Source organism: Salarias fasciatus, chromosome 7 (genome assembly GCF_902148845.1).
Source record: "Salarias fasciatus chromosome 7, fSalaFa1.1, whole genome shotgun sequence".
NCBI lineage: Eukaryota > Metazoa > Chordata > Actinopteri > Blenniiformes > Blenniidae > Salarias > Salarias fasciatus.
The window spans coordinates 31,789,539-31,806,499 of NC_043751.1; the positions used below are offsets into that span (position 1 = coordinate 31,789,539).

Here is a 16,961-nt window from a genome sequence, read left to right on the forward strand (position 1 = left end):
CAGGAAGCCACCCCGATGGGACAGGAAGCCACCCCGACGAGACAGGAAGCCACCCCGACAGGACAGGAAGCCACCCCGACGGGACAGGAAGCCACCCCGACGGGACAGGAAGACACCCCGACGAGACAGGAAGCCACCCCGACGAGACAGGAAGCCACCCCGACGGGACAGGAAGCCACCCCGACGGGACAGGAAGCCACCCCGACGAGACAGGAAGCCACCCCGACGGGACAGGAAGACACCCCGACGGGACAGGAAGACACCCCGACGAGACAGGAAGCCACCCCGACGAGACAGGAAGCCACCCCGACGGGACAGGAAGACACCCCGACGAGACAGGAAGCCACCCCGACGAGACAGGAAGCCACCCCGACGGGACAGGAAGCCACCCCGACGGGACAGGAAGCCACCCCGACGAGACAGGAAGCCACCCCGACGGGACAGGAAGCCACCCCGACGGGACAGGAAGCCACCCCGACGGGACAGGAAGCCACCCCGACGGGACAGGAAGCCACCCCGACGAGACAGGAAGCCACCCCGACGAGACTGGAAGCCACCCCGACGGGAAAGGAAGCCACCCCGACGGGACAGGAAGCCACCCCGACGGGACAGGAAGCCACCCCGACGGGACAGGAAGCCACCCCGACGAGACAGGAAGCCACCCCGACGGGACAGGAAGCCACCCCGACGAGACAGGAAGCCACCCCGACGGGACAGGAAGCCATCCCGACGGGACAGGAAGCCACCCCGATGGGACAGGAAGTGACTTCATCAAGAAAAAGGACAGGAGGGACACACCTGGAGGACAGTCACCCACATTCTCCTTAAGGCCTTGGTCCCCCTGGTGACCTGGTCCACTTGGTGACCTGGACCGATGGAGAACCCGGCTCGCTGTTCGTTAAAGGGGGTTCAGGCACAAAAAGCTGCAGTGAAGCCTGCATTCCGAGGAGAACCGAGGAGAAGATGCAGACATCACGGGACAGACTGACTGTCCTCAGCTCCACTGGAACTTGGACTGAGTTCCCTCAGTGTTCTCATGTTCTGTGTCAGAACACAACAGAACCACATCCTGTTCTCCAGCTGGTTATTTTGTTGTTGTCAGTGTTTGTCTGCTCGTTCTTTAGGGAACACAGCCGGGAGGAAAAGGTTCTTCTTCTGTGCTGATTGCTGTCTGGACTCCTGAAGGCCAGCAGGGGGCGGTGTTCCACCAGGGCCAGGGAATCAGAACAGGAGAACGTGGTCTCTGGTTCCTCCTGGTTGTTGAGAGAAACAAGGAGCAGAACCTGAAACGTTCTGCCCTCAGAAACTTGAAGTTCTAAAGTCGGTCCAGTCTAGACTGAGCGGAACCTGAAGAGACTGAAGACCCCAGAGGAACCAGCTGATCCGGTCTGTGATCAGAACACGGTGATGGTTCCATTGCCCCCCTGAGCGCCGCGCCGTGCCGGTTCCACCTGGCCAGCAGAGGGCGCTCTGCTCCCACCAGAACCCTCATGGGTCTGGTTCTGTCTCTGGAACCGGATCCTACTGCGGCGGCGTCCAAAGTAAAGAGGGTCAGAATGTCTCCGAGACCAGTCTTCTGGCCGGTTCTGGACCCAGTGGCCTGGTGCCATCCTGGGTTCTGGACTCAGGTCTGGCAGCCTAGTTCTGACCCAGTTCTGGACACAGACCTGTTGGTTTGGACTCAGGCCTGGTGGTCTGGTGCCATGCCAGGTTCTGGACTCTGGCCTGGTGGTCTGGCTCTGACCCGGTTCTGGCCTGGGCCCGGCTGGTCCCTGTGGACGGACGCTCCTCCTCCTCTTCCTCTCTTGTTCTCTGGGAGGGTGTGAGGACCGGAGAACTTGAGTAAACCGGCTCCAGATGTTGGACCGCGGTGGGACTTGTTGAGCGCGGGCGTGAGCATGAGCGTGCGCGTGGCCTCGTGCACGCCCCTGCTCTTTGCTCCCTGCTGAGTTAATGCCTCACCCGCTGAGGCCCCGCCCCCTTCCCGAGGACTTATAGAGCGTCCGGAGTGGGACAGAGGCAGACGCGTCCCTGCTCAGACCCGGCGCCATGTCCCAGAAGTCCCGGGTGTCCAAAGTGTTCGCCGCGGCCTTCGTGGTCCTGACAGTCTTGGTCATCGGGGCCCTGGTCACCATGGTGGTCTTCATCCACCGGGACATCGGCTCCCTGAACGCCACGGCCCTGCCCCCCGGCGGGCCCCCCACCCCGGCGCCGCCGGGCCTGCGGCTCCCCCGGGACCTGCTGCCGGAGTCGTACCGGCTCTTCATCTGGCCCCGGTTCTACACCCGGATCCCGGCGGCGGAGGGGAACGCCACGGCGCCCAACCAGACCACCGTCTTCACCGGGAATTCCACCGTCAGCTTCCGCTGCCTGGCGCCGACCCGCAGCGTCCACCTGCACAGCCGGGACCTGGTCCTGTCCGACCCCGTCCTGCTGGACCGGGACAGCGGCCGGGCGATCGGCGTGGACCGGATCAGGGACCTGGACACCGGAGAGGACATCATGGAACTGCGTCTCTCAGAGGAACTCCAGGAGGGACGGAACTACAGCCTGTTCCTGGCCTTCAGCGGGGACATGTCCCCCCACCCCAGGGGGCTCTACCTCAGCTCCTACAAGGAGGGGGGGTCCGGGGCTGGGGCCGGGGCCGGGGCCAACGCAGACCCCAACACGCAGAGGTGAGTCCAGGAGCCGGTGATTGAGAACCCAGCTCCTCTGAACCCCCTTCAGATCCAATGAAGCTGGTTCTCTGTGAAACGGAACCGACAGAACCAACACTTCTTTACCTCCGTTACTTTACCTCTTTTAAAGAGACAGAATGAGAGAAGAAAAAGAGAAAGGAACCAGCACTCCTTTATCTCTTTCATTATTTTGTCTCTTTAAAAGAGGTAAAAGAAAAGAGAGAGGGAGAGAGAGACAGAGAGGGAGAGAGGGAGAGAGAGAGAGTAGAACCAAAGCTTGACTTTTCCTCCCAGGACAGAAATGAGTCACAGAACATTTCCTTCGATTCAGGAACCGCTGCATGTTCTAGAGAACATGGAGGAGCAAAGTTTTTGTAACGACACGAATCCAGAGAAACGTTAAATAAAGTTTTAAAAGTTTAACGAAAAAAGTCAAGTTTGAAAAAAAAAAAAAGGCGAAAAAATGAGTTTAAAGGAAATAAAGAAGTTTTGAGACCTGCCGAGACAGAAATGATTCTGGAATCATTAAAAACCAGGAGAACCTTTCACATTCATCAGGTTCTGTTGTAAAACCGGATTTGATTCCATCGGAACCACACTGGTTCTGTTCGGAACCTGAACCTGTAAGGAAGAACCATTCCTGAAATCAAATCCTTCAGAATGAAAACAGCAGAATCCGGAGAAACGCCGACTGCAGCGTTCCTGCAGAACCGCAGAGCCCGAGGCGGAACGTTCAGAAAGAGAGAACAGCTGCTTCAAACCCGACGGAAGCAGAACGGAACGTCACTTCCTGAAGGGAGTGTGACTGAGCTCCTCCTGTGAGGGTTCTCTGGGTTCTAGATCATTAAGACGCTTGGTATATTTTAATTCTCAGGGTTCTAGGTCATTAGGACAATGTCTCTCTTGGTTCTCAGTGTTCTAGGCCATTAAAGCTGGTGTCCGGAGTTTCCGTTCGTTTCGTTTTAACGTATGTCTGGTTCGATACTACGATATAATATTAGCATAAAGCAATATAAAAATGTATTTATGAGCTCCGCCTTCGTCTCATAGACCCCCATGTTATCTGGAAAAGCGCCGGTCAGCGTCAGCCAATAGATTTCGAGCTTCCGCCTTGTCCTGCTGTCAGTCAGTGTGGAGCAGCCAGAGAGCACGGCCGCTCGCCCAGCAGAGGAGAGTTAGCTCTGCAGCAGATACATCCACTGTCTGCTGAACATCCACCGTAAACAGCTCAACAATTAAAGGGGCGTGGCTTGGTCGCTCATGAAAGCAGAGGGAGGGCGGAGCCTGAAACTTTGGATTAAAAAAAACTCTCTCTTTCAAAACTCCGGACACGAGCTTTAAGACAGAAGGTCTGTCTTGGTTCTAAAGGTTCTAGGTCATTAAAACAGGTGGTCTCTCTTGGTTCTCTGGGTTCTAGTTCACTAAGACACAGTCTCTCTTGGTTCTGTGTCATTAAGACTGAGGGTCTGTCTTGGTTCTCCGGGTTCTCGGTCGTAGGACTGACCGGTTCTTGTTCTGGGTTCTCAGGTTCCTGGCTGCCACCCAGCTGGAGGCGATTGGCGCCCGGGTGGTGTTCCCCTGCTTCGACGAGCCCGCCCTGCGAGCCGTGTTCCACCTCACCCTGATCCACCGGGTCCACACCCGGGCTGTCGGGAACGCCGAGGAGGCCGGTGAGACCCGGAACCCAGGCCCGCCTCCTTCCTGAAGCAGAGACCTGAAGCAGGGAGCTGAAGCAGAGACCTGAAGCAGGGAGCTGAAGCAGGGAGCTGAAGCAGAGAGCTGAAGCAGAGACCTGAAGCAGGGAGCTGAAGCAAGGAGCTGAAGCAAGGAGCTGAAGCAGAGACCTGAAGCAGGGAGCTGAAGCAGAGAACTGAAGCAGAGACCTGAAGCAGAGACCTGAAGCAGGGAGCTGAAGCAGGGAGCTGAAGCAGACAACTGATGCAGAGACCTGAAGCAGGGAGCGGAAGCAGGGAGCGGAAGCAGGGAGCGGAAGCAGGGAGCTGAAGCAGGGAGCTGAAGCAGGGAGCGGAAGCAGGGAGCGGAAGCAGAGAACTGAAGCAGAGAGCTGAAGCAAGGAGCTGAAGCAGGGAGCTGAAGCAGAGAGCTGAAGCAGAGAGCTGAAGCAGAGAGCTGAAGCAGAGACCTGAAGCAGGGAGCTGAAGCAGGGAGCTGAAGCAGAGAGCTGAAGCAGGGAGCTGAAGCAGGGAGCTGAAGCAGAGAGCTGAAGCAGGGAGCTGAAGCAGAGAGCTGAAGCGGAGAACTGAAGCAGAGAGCTGAAGCAGGGAGCTGAAGCAGGGAGCTGAAGCAGAGAACTGAAGCAGGGAGCTGAAGCAAGGAGCTGAAGCAGAGAGCTGAAGCAGGGAGCTGAAGCAGGGAGCTGAAGCAGAGAACTGAAGCAGAGAGCTGAAGCAAGGAGCTGAAGCAGGGAGCTGAAGCAGAGAACTGAAGCAGGGAGCTGAAGCAAGGAGCTGAAGCAGAGAGCTGAAGCAGAGAACTGAAGCAGGGAGCTGAAGCAAGGAGCTGAAGCAGAGAGCTGAAGCAGGGAGCTGAAGCAGGGAGCTGAATGTTTTGGTAAAAAAAAGCAGGTCTGGTTCTGAGGTTGTGCTTGGTGGAGGGTCCAGCAGATGGGCTGCGGTTCTCCAGAGATTTGAGTGTTCTATGTTCCGTGGCGTTTGTTCTCAGGCAGCTTCCATTTAGACGATGAGTGGAAGTTCACCGAGTTCCTGCCGACGCCCCGGATGTCCTCCTACCTGCTGGCCTTCATCGTCTCAGAGCTGGAACACGTCCAGTTCTCGCGGCGTTCCGGAGATTTGGAGTTCACCATCAGAGTACGTACCAGAAGAAATCCCAGCAGGCGTCATGTTACCCGCTGCTCACTTCCTGCTTCCTGCTTCCTGCTTCCTGTCCTCTGGCAGATGCACGCCCAGCCCGAGGCCATCAGAGACGGACTGCTGGACTACGCCGGTCACCTGACCGGAGACATCACCGCTTTCTTCCACGACAGATTCGGTCTCGGCTTCGGAATGACGACGATCGGTAAGACTCCCGTCACGCCGACGTTCCCGTCGCGGGTCCGAGTTGATGAGGCGGTTCTCCCTCTGGACCCCCTCAGACCAGGTGGCCCTGCCGGTCCTGGGGCCTGCGGCCATGGAGAACTGGGGACTGATCACGTACCACGAGGGGTACCTGCTGTACGACCCCAACGTGTCCTCAGCTCATCAGAAGCAGGAGATCGCCATCACCATCGCTCACGAGCTGGCTCATCAGGTCTCAGGGTCTGGGGTCCGGGGTCTGGGGTCTGGAACGGGTTCTTGGTACGACGGCTGCAATGAAGTTTAAGAACACCTGTTGTCCATCCTCAGTGGTTCGGGAACCTGGTGTCCATCAGGTGGTGGAACGAGCTGTGGCTGAAGGAGGGCTTCGCCACCTACATGTCCTACGTGGCGGTGGACCACGTGGACAAGTCTTTCAGCATGGTGGGTTCCCCGAGTTCCAGACGGAGTCCGTCTGTCCGTCTGCAGTTCAGTGAAAACACAAAGCCTCCAGAACGTTTCTGAGTCTCTGTTTACACCACAATGTTGCTCGGAGACTCGGACAACAGCAACGGTGACAACAGTCCAGCCCGGTCCTCCATCGGGACCCAACGCCTCCCGCCGCTCAGTGTCTCCACAGACATCGTATCAACGTTTTAAAGCAAGGATTCCTTTTCACTTCACCAAAATCAAATTAAAGGGTCCTCGGAGGGTTCTGGCCTTTGGTAGCCCCCCCAAAGTGCCTGTAAAAGGCAAACTTCCACCTGATTGAGTCCAGGTAGCAACCTGGTGGAGACTAGGTGGTGACCTGGTGGAGACTAGGTGGTGACCTGGTGGAGACTAGATGGTGACCTGGTGGAGACTAGATGGTGACCTGGTGGAGACTAGGTGGTGACCTGGTGGAGACTAGATGGTGACCTGGTGGAGACTAGGTGGTGACCTGGTGGAGACTAGATGGTGACCTGGTGGAGACTAGGTGGTGACCTGGTGGAGACTAGGTGGTGACCTGGTGGAGACTAGATGGTGACCTGGTGGAGACTAGATGGTGACCTGGTGGAGACTAGATGGTGACCTGGTGGAGACTAGATGGTGACCTGGTGGAGACTAGGTGGTGACCTGGTGGAGACTAGGTGGTGACCTGGTGGAGACTAGGTGGTGACCTGGTGGAGACTAGATGGTGACCTGGTGGAGACTGGATGGTGACCTGGTGGAGACTAGGTGGTGACCTGGTGGAGACTAGATGGTGACCTGGTGGAGACTAGATGGTGACCTGGTGGAGACTAGATGGTGACCTGGTGGAGACTAGAAGGCAAAATTGTGCCAGTTCTGGGTCAGCGTTCGTCCTCGTGTCCATGCTAGTTGGACGCTGGTACTGGTGCCAGTAACCCTGGTCAGCCTTCCGTCCTCTGTCCCCCCAGTGCGACGTATTCGTGGCGGAGAACATGGCGATGGCGATGGAGACCGACGCTCTGGCCTCGTCTCATCCGCTCATCCTCCCGGAGAGCGACGTCCAGACGTCCTCGTCCATCGGCAACTTGTACGACTCCATCAGCTACAGCAAGGCGAGTCCGGCCCGCCTCCACCCGACCCGCTTCTCCTTCAGCACCAACCGTCTCCTTCTGCTTCAAATCATTTCGACAACTTTTATGGCTTCCTGTCATTCTCAAACTGCTCCGATCACGGTGTCTGTTTTTACAAGTGGAACTTTGGAGAACATTCAGATGTTCTACCGGGTGATCCCTGATTGATTTGAAGCCGTTTTACCTGTTTGAACCTTTTTTCTTCCCTTGTTTGTCTTTTTGTCAACGATGTTGATTCCTTCTGGTCGTTCTGGCTGTTTTTTTCCGTTCAGTCTGTTGTTTCCTGTTTTTAACAGTTTTTTCAGTCGTTTTAATAATTTATTCTTTCAAGTTTGAACTGTTTACTTAATAATGTTGAGGAAAAGGTTTTCTCGCTGTTGCTGGCGGCGTTCTGTAAAGTCTGCTCACGCAGAGGAAGCAGAAGGACGTCGGACAGGACAGGAAAAACCAACCAAACCTGATGTGTTCCAGTCGTGTTCTGTCGGAACGGAGCCCAGCTGAGAACGGTTCCGTGTTCTTCCTCTCTGCAGGGGGCCCTTCTGCTCAGGATGCTGAAGGACTACATGAGGGAGGGAGATTTCCACCGGGGGGTCAGGGTGAGTTCGCCATCGGGGGCGGAACCCGGGTTCCGCCCCTGACGTCCCGGTTCCGCCTCCGGACCGATGGAACGCGAGGCCTGAAGACGTGATTCAGAGTGTTGATAAGAAGGAGGAAGAACGACCAGCGTGAAAGATTAACCTGCAGGAACAATCACCTGTGTGTGTGTGTGTGTGTGTGTGTGTGTGTGTGTGTGTGTGTGTGTGTGTGTGTGTGTGTGTGTGTGTGTGTGTGTGTGTGTGTGTGTGTGTGTGTGTGTGTGTGTGTGTGTGTGTGTGTGTGTGTGTGTGTGTGTGTGTGTGTGTGAGTCTTTCAGTGAGTTGAGTCAGTTCAGGCATATCATACCGACGGCTGGTGTCGTGCACGTGCACCTCATGCACGGCTGACAGCGTTGTCAGAAAATCCATAATGCGGCGCTGCTCGAGAACTCACGTCTGATTGGCTCTGGAACCAGGAAGTATGAGGGTCTAGCCCTGCCTGCTGAAGGTGTTCCGTCCCGGAACTCCCGAGAGAAGAACCCCACCCCCATAACCCTGATGGGCTGCTGGTCGGTGGGGGGATTTCAACCGTCACCCTGACCGTATCTGGTCTTGTTCCGGAGGAGGATCTGGGTTCTGCCGTCTCCAGAAGTCCAGCGGGGAACCTGGTTCTCCCTGCTGAAGGTGGAACGTCTGTCCCTGTGTGTTTCAGCGTTACCTGAAGACCTTCCAGTGGCAGAGCACGGACCACCGGGACCTGTGGAGCGCCTTACAGCAGGTCCAGTCCCAGAACCGGAACCCTGAATAGAACCCTAAACCCAACCCCAACTCTATCCCCAACACTGACCCAAGACCAAACATAACCCGAACCCTAAACCTACCCCCAACCCCAACCCAACGACCCGCTGCCGCTCTGAAGGTCTGCGGAGGACGGTTCTCCGGGTTCTGACACGGTTCTGTTGGCTCCAGGAGGAATCCAGTTCCTACATCCAGATCTCCGACTTCATGGAACCCTGGACCAGACAGAGCGGCTTCCCTGTGGTCACCATCAACACCACGACGGGCCAGATCTCCCAGAAGCACTTCCTGTACAACAGCACCGACCAGTCCAGGTACCGTGGAGCATCTTCCTCCTCTGAGCAGCAGCAGCAGCGTTCTCAGAGGTTCTCTGTTCCCTGCGTGTCGTCACGCCGCTGATTGCAGTGGATTACCGCTCAGGCTGCTCCAGACGCTGAGTTTGACTCCCGTCATCATTTAACCTGCCCCAGCGAGGCTTTAGGCTCTGGCAGGCCGCCGCTGTGCCGTTGAGCAGACCACAGGGAGTGTCAGTCAGCGACCGCCGCTGCCGGCAGACGTCAGAACGTGGAGCCTTGATGACCGGTTCTCCTGTTCTGTTTGTTCAGCCTTCTGTGGAAGATCCCCGTCGTTTACACTTCAAACAGGAAGGAGCTCAGTGGAGAGCTGGTCCTGAGCACCGCAGGGCCAGGTAACACACACACACACACACACACACTGCAGGCTGCTGGAGGTGTGTTTGTCGGTCGTCCTGCTGTTGTCTGTCCCCGCTGGACATGTCTCTGTCCCTGCAGACATTAAGGGGGAGTTCATCGCCGGACCCGGAGTCTGGATCCTGGCCAACGTGAACTACACCGGGTACTACCGCGTCAACTACAACCTGGAGAACTGGAACCTGCTGTTCGCCCAGCTGGAGACCAACCGGAACGTGAGTCCCGTCCCATCCCGTCCCCGTCCCCGTCGCCCCCACCCCCCCCCCACCCCCCGCTTCCCCGCTTTACTGCTCGCAATAAGGAAGCAGCGTTTTATCGCGGCGTTTTATCGTGGCGTTTACGACGGCGCTGGAGGACGCAGGTCTGCCGGCGTTTCCTGCTGTCACCCATGACCCGACACGGCGGTAAATCCCTCCAGGACGTTCCGTCTGTCCGACTTCAAGAGAGACGAGGGACACTGGGTCCTGAGAACAGCACGTCTCAGACAGAACCTTCTGACTCATGTGGACCGAGGCCGGTCTCCACTGTGGGCGGAGCCAGCTGATGTCTTCTGTCTCTGTCTCTTCCAGCTGATGTCTTCTGTCTCTGTCTTCTCCAGGTGATCCCGCTGCTGAACCGAGTGCAGATCATCAGTGATGCCTTTAACTTGGCGAGGTACGACGTCTGAGGCAGTGGAGCAGCCGGAGCGTAGAAAACTACCAACAAACTACCAACAAATCTCCCTGAAGCTACCAAAAAAACTGCTTTTAGACTATTTAGAAAGTACAAACAACAGAGAAACATCTTCCTCCTCTAACAGATTATAGAGCATCTTCCTCCTCCGACATGCTGGATTAAAGGTTCCGTCTGGTTCTCCTCCTCAGGGCCCAGCAGGTCAACCTGACTCTGGCTCTGAACTCCACCCGGTTCCTGCGGAACGAGACGGAGTTCCTGCCGTGGGACGCGGCCGTGTCCAACATGGGGTACATCCTGGAGATGTTCGACCGCTCCGAGGTCTTCGGGCCCCTGCAGGCACGTTCCTCTGCTCTGCCCGGGTTCCGTCTGGGTTTCGTCTGGACGTTCCACTGAACGAGGCTCATCGGTTCTCAGGATGTCAGCTCAGATTTCTGGACTCAATTTAACGTGTTCTACAATCTGATTTCATAACTGGAAGCAGGAGGTCAAAGTTCAGAGCAGCTTTCATCGTGTGGAACTTTTAGTAAGAAAACACAATGTTCCAGAAAAGATTTGTGTTTCCACGGTGACATTCTGACAACAATGTTTCCATGGCAACATTGAGAGAACGGTGTTTCCGTGGCAACAGAATCTTTTCGACTTGACATTAACGTCAGTTTTGAAAAGAACAAAAAGTTTGATTTTCCTGAAAATAAAATCTTGAGTTTCTCTCATCCAACATGAAAACAGCAGAACGTGACGCCGGCTCCTCGCGGTTCCCGAGCTGTGCTGTAAAGCTGTTTTCTCCTGCAGATGTACCTGCAGAACCAGGTGGAACGGCTCTACATGTTCTACAAGAACCACACGGACAGCGGCACGGTGCCGAGGGAACCCGCTCAGCAGTAAGTCTCAGGTTCCACGCAGGCCCAGAACAGACACGGAACCTCCACTTAGAACCTGGACAGACCTGTTAGAACCTGTTAGAACCTGGACGGACTTGTTAGAACCTGTTAGAACCTGGATAGACCTGTTAGAACCTGTGAGAACCTGTTAGAACCTGTTAGAACCTGGACGGACCTGTTAGAACCTGTTAGAACCTGTTAGAACCTGGACAGACCCTGGACAGACCTGTCAGAACCAGACTTGTGTTTACCGTAACGTTCCTGTGTTCTGCTCAGACAGAACCAGCTGCTGGCGGTCTCGGTGGCCTGTTCCAACGGACTGCCGGACTGCGTCGCCATGGTGACGAGGAAATTCAGCGAGTGGATGAACAACCCTTCCAACAACAGGTAGCAGGAAAGAACCGTTCCCATGGCAACGGCTGCAAGTGAAAACACCAGCTGCTTACATGACAACATGATGTTTACCTTTGTTTTCATCTGAAACGTTGCCATGGAAACGGAGCGCTGTGTTTTAGTCTGCAGTCTTTCTTCTTCTCTCTGATCTCTCCACTTCTTCCTCCCATCCTGATTGGTCTCCTCCCGTCCTGATTGGTCTCCTCCTGTCCTGATTGGCTGGTCTCCTCCCGTCCTGATTGGTCTCCTCCTGTCCTGATTGGCTGGTCTCCTCCCGTCCTGATTGGTCTCCTCCTGTCCTGATTGGCTGGTCTCCTCCCGTCCTGATTGGCTGGTCTCCTCCCGTCCTGATTGGCTGGTCTCCTCCCGTCCTGATTGGTCTCCTCCCGTCCTGATTGGCTGGTCTCCTCCCGTCCTGATTGGCTGGTCTCCTCCTGTCCTGATTGGCTGGTCTCCTCCCGTCCTGATTGGCTGGTCTCCTCCCGTCCTGATTGGCTGGTCTCCTCCCGTCCTGATTGGTCTCCTCCTGTCCTGATTGGCTGGTCTCCTCTTGTCCTGATTGGTCTCCTCCCGTCCTGATTGGCTGGTCTCCTCCCGTCCTGATTGGTCTCCTCCCGTCCTGATTGGTCTCCTCCCGTCCTGATTGGCTGGTCTCCTCCCGTCCTGATTGGCTGGTCTCCTCCCGTCCTGATTGGCTGGTCTCCTCCCGTCCTGATTGGCTGGTCTCCTCCCGTCCTGATTGGCTGGTCTCCTCCCGTCCTGATTGGCCGGTCTCCTCCCGTCCTGATTGGCTGGTCTCCTCCTGTCCTGATTGGCTGGTCTCCTCCTGTCCTGATTGGTCTCCTCCCGTCCTGATTGGCCGTCCTCCAGCATCCAGGCCAACCTGCGGGACGTGGTGTACTGCCAGGCGGTGGCGGCCGGGGGGGCGGAGCAGTGGGAGTTCGTCTGGAACCAGTTCCTGAGCTGCTCCGACCCGGCAGAGAGAGTGAGGCTGAGGAAGGCTCTGAGCTGCAGCAGGAGGGTGTGGCTGCTGAGCAGGTACACACACACACACACACACACACACACACACACACACACACACACACACACACACACCACACACACACACACACACACTCACTCACCCCCTCCCCCTCCCCCCAGGCTGCTCCAGTACACACTGGACCCGGAGAAGATTCGTCTCAATGATGTCTCGTCCATCATTGAGGACGTGTCCAGCAACGCAGCAGGACACGCGCTGGCCTGGAACTTCATCCGGGCCCACTGGGACTACATCGTGACCGAGTGAGTCCCCACACAGCACAGTCCCTCAGAGGTCGGTCAGAGGTCACTCAGAGGTCGTCTGGTTCAGTCCTGACTCCTGTTTCAGTGAAAATACAAAACCTTCAATCCGTTTTGGGAGTCTGTGGGAGTCCCAGTCCCCCTGTCCCTGTGTCCCCCTGTCCTTGTGTCCCTGTGTCCCCCTGTCACCCGTTCACCCAGTCACCCAGCCCTGTGGTATTTCCTGTTCTATTCCCTCTACTTCCTCTGATATTTCCTGCTATATTTCCAGATATTTACTCTGATATTTCTTGAGATTTCCTGATTTCCTGTGACAGTTCCCCTGGTTCCTCTGGTTCCCCTGGTTCCACTGGTTCCCCTGGTTCCTCTGGTTCCACTGGTTCCACTGGTTCCTCGGGTTCCTCGGGTTCCTCTGGTTCCCCTGGTTCCTCGGGTTCCTCTGGTTCCACTGGTTCCCCTGGTTCCTCGGGTTCCCCTGGTTCCTCTGGTTCCTCTGGTTCCACTGGTTCCTCTGGTTCCACTGGTTCCTCTGGTTCCTCGGGTTCCCCTGGTTCCTCTGGTTCCACTGGTTCCTCGGGTTCCTCTGGTTCCCCTGGTTCCTCGGGTTCCCCTGGTTCCTCGGGTTCCCCTGGTTCCTCTGGTTCCACTGGTTCCTCGGGTTCCTCTGGTTCCCCTGGTTCCTCGGGTTCCCCTGGTTCCTCGGGTTCCTCTGGTTCCTCTGGTTCTTCTGGTTCCCCTGGTTCCCCTGGTTCCTCTGGTTCCTCTGGTTCCTCTGGTTCCCCTGGTTCCTCGGGTTCTCAGTCTGACTGGCTGTGTTGGTTCTGTCTCTCAGTTACGGGCCGTCTGTGATCGCAGCAGTTTCCAGAAGGTTCTCCTCACAGTTCGAGCTGGAAGAGGTTGGTTCTCCTTCTTCTCCTTCTTGTTCTTCTTGTTTTTCTTGTTCTTCTTGTTCTTGTTCTTCTTGTTCTTCTTGTTCTTCTTGTTCTTCTTCTCCTGGGCACAAATTGGGGAGGATGTTTACCAGGTTTTCAAAACTTCCCTAGAGTTGGAGACCTTCCTTCTGAGCTGCACAAGAGCCGTTCCAGCCCTTTTCCCAAAAAAGGGGGACCTAACTCTACTGCTGAGCTGGAGACCGATGTCCTTCCTCTGCTCAGATTATGAGATTATGGTGAAGGTCTTATCTAATAGATTAAAAGATTGTTTGGATTCAGTAATTCATCACACCCAGTCGTACTGTATTCCGGGTCGTACAATTATGGACAACCTCTTCCTGCTTAAAGACCTCATTGACATCGCAAGACTTAAAAGCTTAGACCGAGGGTTGATCTCCATCGATCAGGAGAAGGCCTTCGACCGGGTGGATCACTCCTATCTGTTTAACGCTTTGGCAGCTTTTGGTTTTCTGAAGAGGTTTGTGTCCTGCATTAGTCTGCTGTAGTCAAGAGCAGCAGTACTGTTGGAAGTGGGGGGAGGACTAAGTCGTCCGATTGAAGTCCAGAGGGGCGTTCAGCAGGGCTGCCCACTGTCTGGCATGTTGCACACTTTGGCCATCGAACCGCTACTCCCCCAGCTGAGGAGAGGTCTCACAGGTTTTACACTGGCGGATGACATCTTCTATCTGTCTGCCTACGCTGATGACCAGACTGTGTTCATCACGGATCCCGCAGATGTTCAAACTCTGCAGCAACAGCTGGATTATTATGAACACGCCTCCTCTGCCAAAGTCCACTGGCGTGAATGTGAAGGGCTGCTTCTTGGACGGTGGACTCGGCACACAGCGCTGCAGCTGGACCGCAGTGGACGGAAGGAAGTGCCTTGGGGTGTACCTGGGGAGCGAGGTCTTCCAGGGCCAGAACTGGGACGGTCTCGGGGAAAAAGTGAGCGCCCGATTGTCTCGGTGGACATGGGTCCAGCCCCAGCTGTCTTACAGGGGGAGGGCTGTGGTGATCATCAACCTGGCTGCCTCCACCTTGTGGCACTGCTCCACTGCTCCACCCTCCACCACGGAGCTGCTGGACATTCAGAGACGGCTGGTGGATTTCTTCTGGGGGGGATTCCACTGGCTGGGGGCGGCAGTGCTGTACCTCCCTACCGAAGAAGGGGGCCAAGGTCTGGTGGACATCGCTAGTCGGGTGGCAGCCCTTCGTCTACAGACAGTGAGACGCTTCCTGTACGGTCAGAATCCGCTGTGGGAGAGGACCGCCGCGGTACTGCTGGGTGGAGTCGGAAGGCTCGGTTTTGATAAACACCTGTTCTTATTAGACCTTCAGAACATGGACATAACCGGGACCTCTGCCTTCTACCTGTCAGTACTGAGGGGTGGCGGTCGGTCCTGACTGTGTCCAGAGACCAGCCATATGGACGGACGGAGGAGCCACTGTTTCACAACCCACTGGTCTGGAGCAGCCTGCTGGACTCTGCAGCAGTGAGGCGACTTTCTTGGAGTCAAACTTGACCAAACTGGCTGATCTGAGGTCTGGCAGATGCTGGAAGAGCGTGGAGCAGCTTAGTCGAGAGACTGGCATCAGATCTTAGCGGGTTCTGGAGAGACTTCTGGAGGAAGTGAAGCGAGGGTCCCATCGAGGTTCAGAGAGCTGCTGGGTCTGGGCTCTGCTGGTCCAGCTCCTCCAGGCTTTCCCTCGCTGAACATCCGGCCTGCTGGTGGCGATGGGGAGGCAGCTGGTGGACTCCTGTCCTTCTCTACACCTGTCCTGCCAGAGTTCAGCACCGTCTTGAAAAAAGCCTCTACATTGTTGCCATGAAGGTGAGGAACAGAGCCACGCTTGAAGGTCTCCCTGGTCCAGGTGGTCGGGTGTGTTGGCGCCGGGGTCGTCCCCCAGAGGCAGCTGAAGTCCCTGTATGAGTCCCCCATTGAGAAACGCTGTGCGGTGGAGGGCGGGGCATGGGGCGGGGCTACAGACATGTGGCCCACTTTGACCCTGGGACAGACACCAACTGTCCCTTCTGCCCTGAGGACGAGACACTGGAGCACCTGTGGACATCCTGCCCCCGACTCGTCCCCCTGGTCAGACTGCTGGGGCGCGAAGGTGTGGACTGTGGGAGGGGTCTTGGGTCTTATGGAGGAAGGACGCTTTAACACCAACTGTTAGTCACCTATTTGTGTGGTTTTTAGGCGCTATGACTTGTGGGTGTTTTTATTGCTGAACATGTTTAAATAGACTTTAATAAATGCTGTGGTAAATTCTCCTTCTTCTTCTTCTTCTTCTTCTTCTTCTTCTTCTTCTTCTTCTTCTTCTTCTTCTTCTTCTTCTTCTTCTTCTTCTTCTTCTTCTTCTTCCTTCTTCCTTCTTCCTTCTTCTTCTTCTTTCTTCTTTCTTCTTTCTTCTTTCTTCTTTCTTCTTTCTTCTTCATCTTCTTTCTTCTTCTTCTTCTTCTTCTCAATCTTCTTTCTTCTTCTTCTTCTTCCTTCCAGACTCTTTCCACGCTGTCAGGCAGGAACTCGTGGGTTCAGGAGAACATTCAGAACGTGAGGGGTTCCTCAGGGCGTCGTCCTGGGCCTCCAGCTGCACAGGAAATCAGAAACACCGGCAGAGTGACGCTGTTGTTCCGACTGATGTCTGTGTTTCAAACATCAACTTGAAAAAGCTTTCAGTGAATCGATCGAGTCTGTCTGGAGACTGACGGAACCGAAGAAACGTAAAAATATCAGGTCCACCATAAACGGCAATAAAAACAATGAAGAGACCGTCATAAAGACCGTCATAAAGACTGTCATAAAGACAGTCAGAAAGACCGTCATAAAGACCGTCATAAAGACAGAGAGACCGTCATCAACACCGTCATGAAGCCATAAAGACTAAACAGGAGCGTCTCAAGCCGAGCCGTTAAAATGGGAAGATTAAAAACAGACAAGCGTGGCAGCTGGTTCCTCTGGACCTGGTTCCTCCACTAGACCTGGTTCCTCCTCTAGACCTGGTTCCTCCTCTAGACCTGGTTCCTCCTCTAGACCTGGTTCCTCCTCTGGACCTGGTTCCTTCTCTAGACCTGGTTCCTCCACTAGACCTGGTTCCTCCTCTAGACCTGGTTCCTCCTCTAGACCTGGTTCCTCCTCTAGACCTGGTTCCTCCTCTAGACCTGGTTCCTCCTCTGGACCTGGTTCCTTCTCTGGACCTGGTTCCTTCTCTGGACCTGGTTCCTCCTCTAGACCTGGTTCCTCCTCTAGACCTGGTTCCTTCTCTGGACCTGGTTCCTTCTCTGGACCTGGTTCCTTCTCTAGACCTGGTTCCTCCTCTAGACCTGGTTCCTCCTCTAGACCTGGTTCCTCTTCTGGACCTGGTTCCTTCTCTGGACCTGGTTCCTTCTCTAGACCTGGTTCCTCCTCTAGACCTGGTTCC

General features: G+C 55.6%; 1 protein-coding gene across 1 annotated transcript in view; it reads left to right on the top strand.

The window, feature by feature from the left end:
• The first annotated feature begins 1,996 nt into the window (after window positions 1-1,996).
• LOC115391837 (aminopeptidase Ey-like) overlaps window positions 1,997-16,961 on the top strand; it is an 18,222-nt gene continuing 3,257 nt past the window's right edge. The window contains exons 1-19 of the mRNA XM_030096226.1: window positions 1,997-2,675; window positions 4,206-4,348; window positions 5,361-5,506; window positions 5,594-5,714; window positions 5,791-5,945; window positions 6,041-6,154; window positions 7,129-7,272; window positions 7,821-7,886; window positions 8,578-8,643; window positions 8,835-8,977; window positions 9,269-9,351; window positions 9,455-9,588; window positions 9,972-10,027; window positions 10,237-10,384; window positions 10,841-10,929; window positions 11,206-11,316; window positions 12,193-12,360; window positions 12,469-12,609; window positions 13,439-13,502. Of these exons, the coding sequence (XP_029952086.1) occupies window positions 2,050-2,675; window positions 4,206-4,348; window positions 5,361-5,506; window positions 5,594-5,714; window positions 5,791-5,945; window positions 6,041-6,154; window positions 7,129-7,272; window positions 7,821-7,886; window positions 8,578-8,643; window positions 8,835-8,977; window positions 9,269-9,351; window positions 9,455-9,588; window positions 9,972-10,027; window positions 10,237-10,384; window positions 10,841-10,929; window positions 11,206-11,316; window positions 12,193-12,360; window positions 12,469-12,609; window positions 13,439-13,502 (2,718 nt within the window). The 5' untranslated portion in view covers window positions 1,997-2,049. The remainder of the gene's footprint in view (window positions 2,676-4,205; window positions 4,349-5,360; window positions 5,507-5,593; window positions 5,715-5,790; window positions 5,946-6,040; window positions 6,155-7,128; window positions 7,273-7,820; window positions 7,887-8,577; window positions 8,644-8,834; window positions 8,978-9,268; window positions 9,352-9,454; window positions 9,589-9,971; window positions 10,028-10,236; window positions 10,385-10,840; window positions 10,930-11,205; window positions 11,317-12,192; window positions 12,361-12,468; window positions 12,610-13,438; window positions 13,503-16,961) is intronic.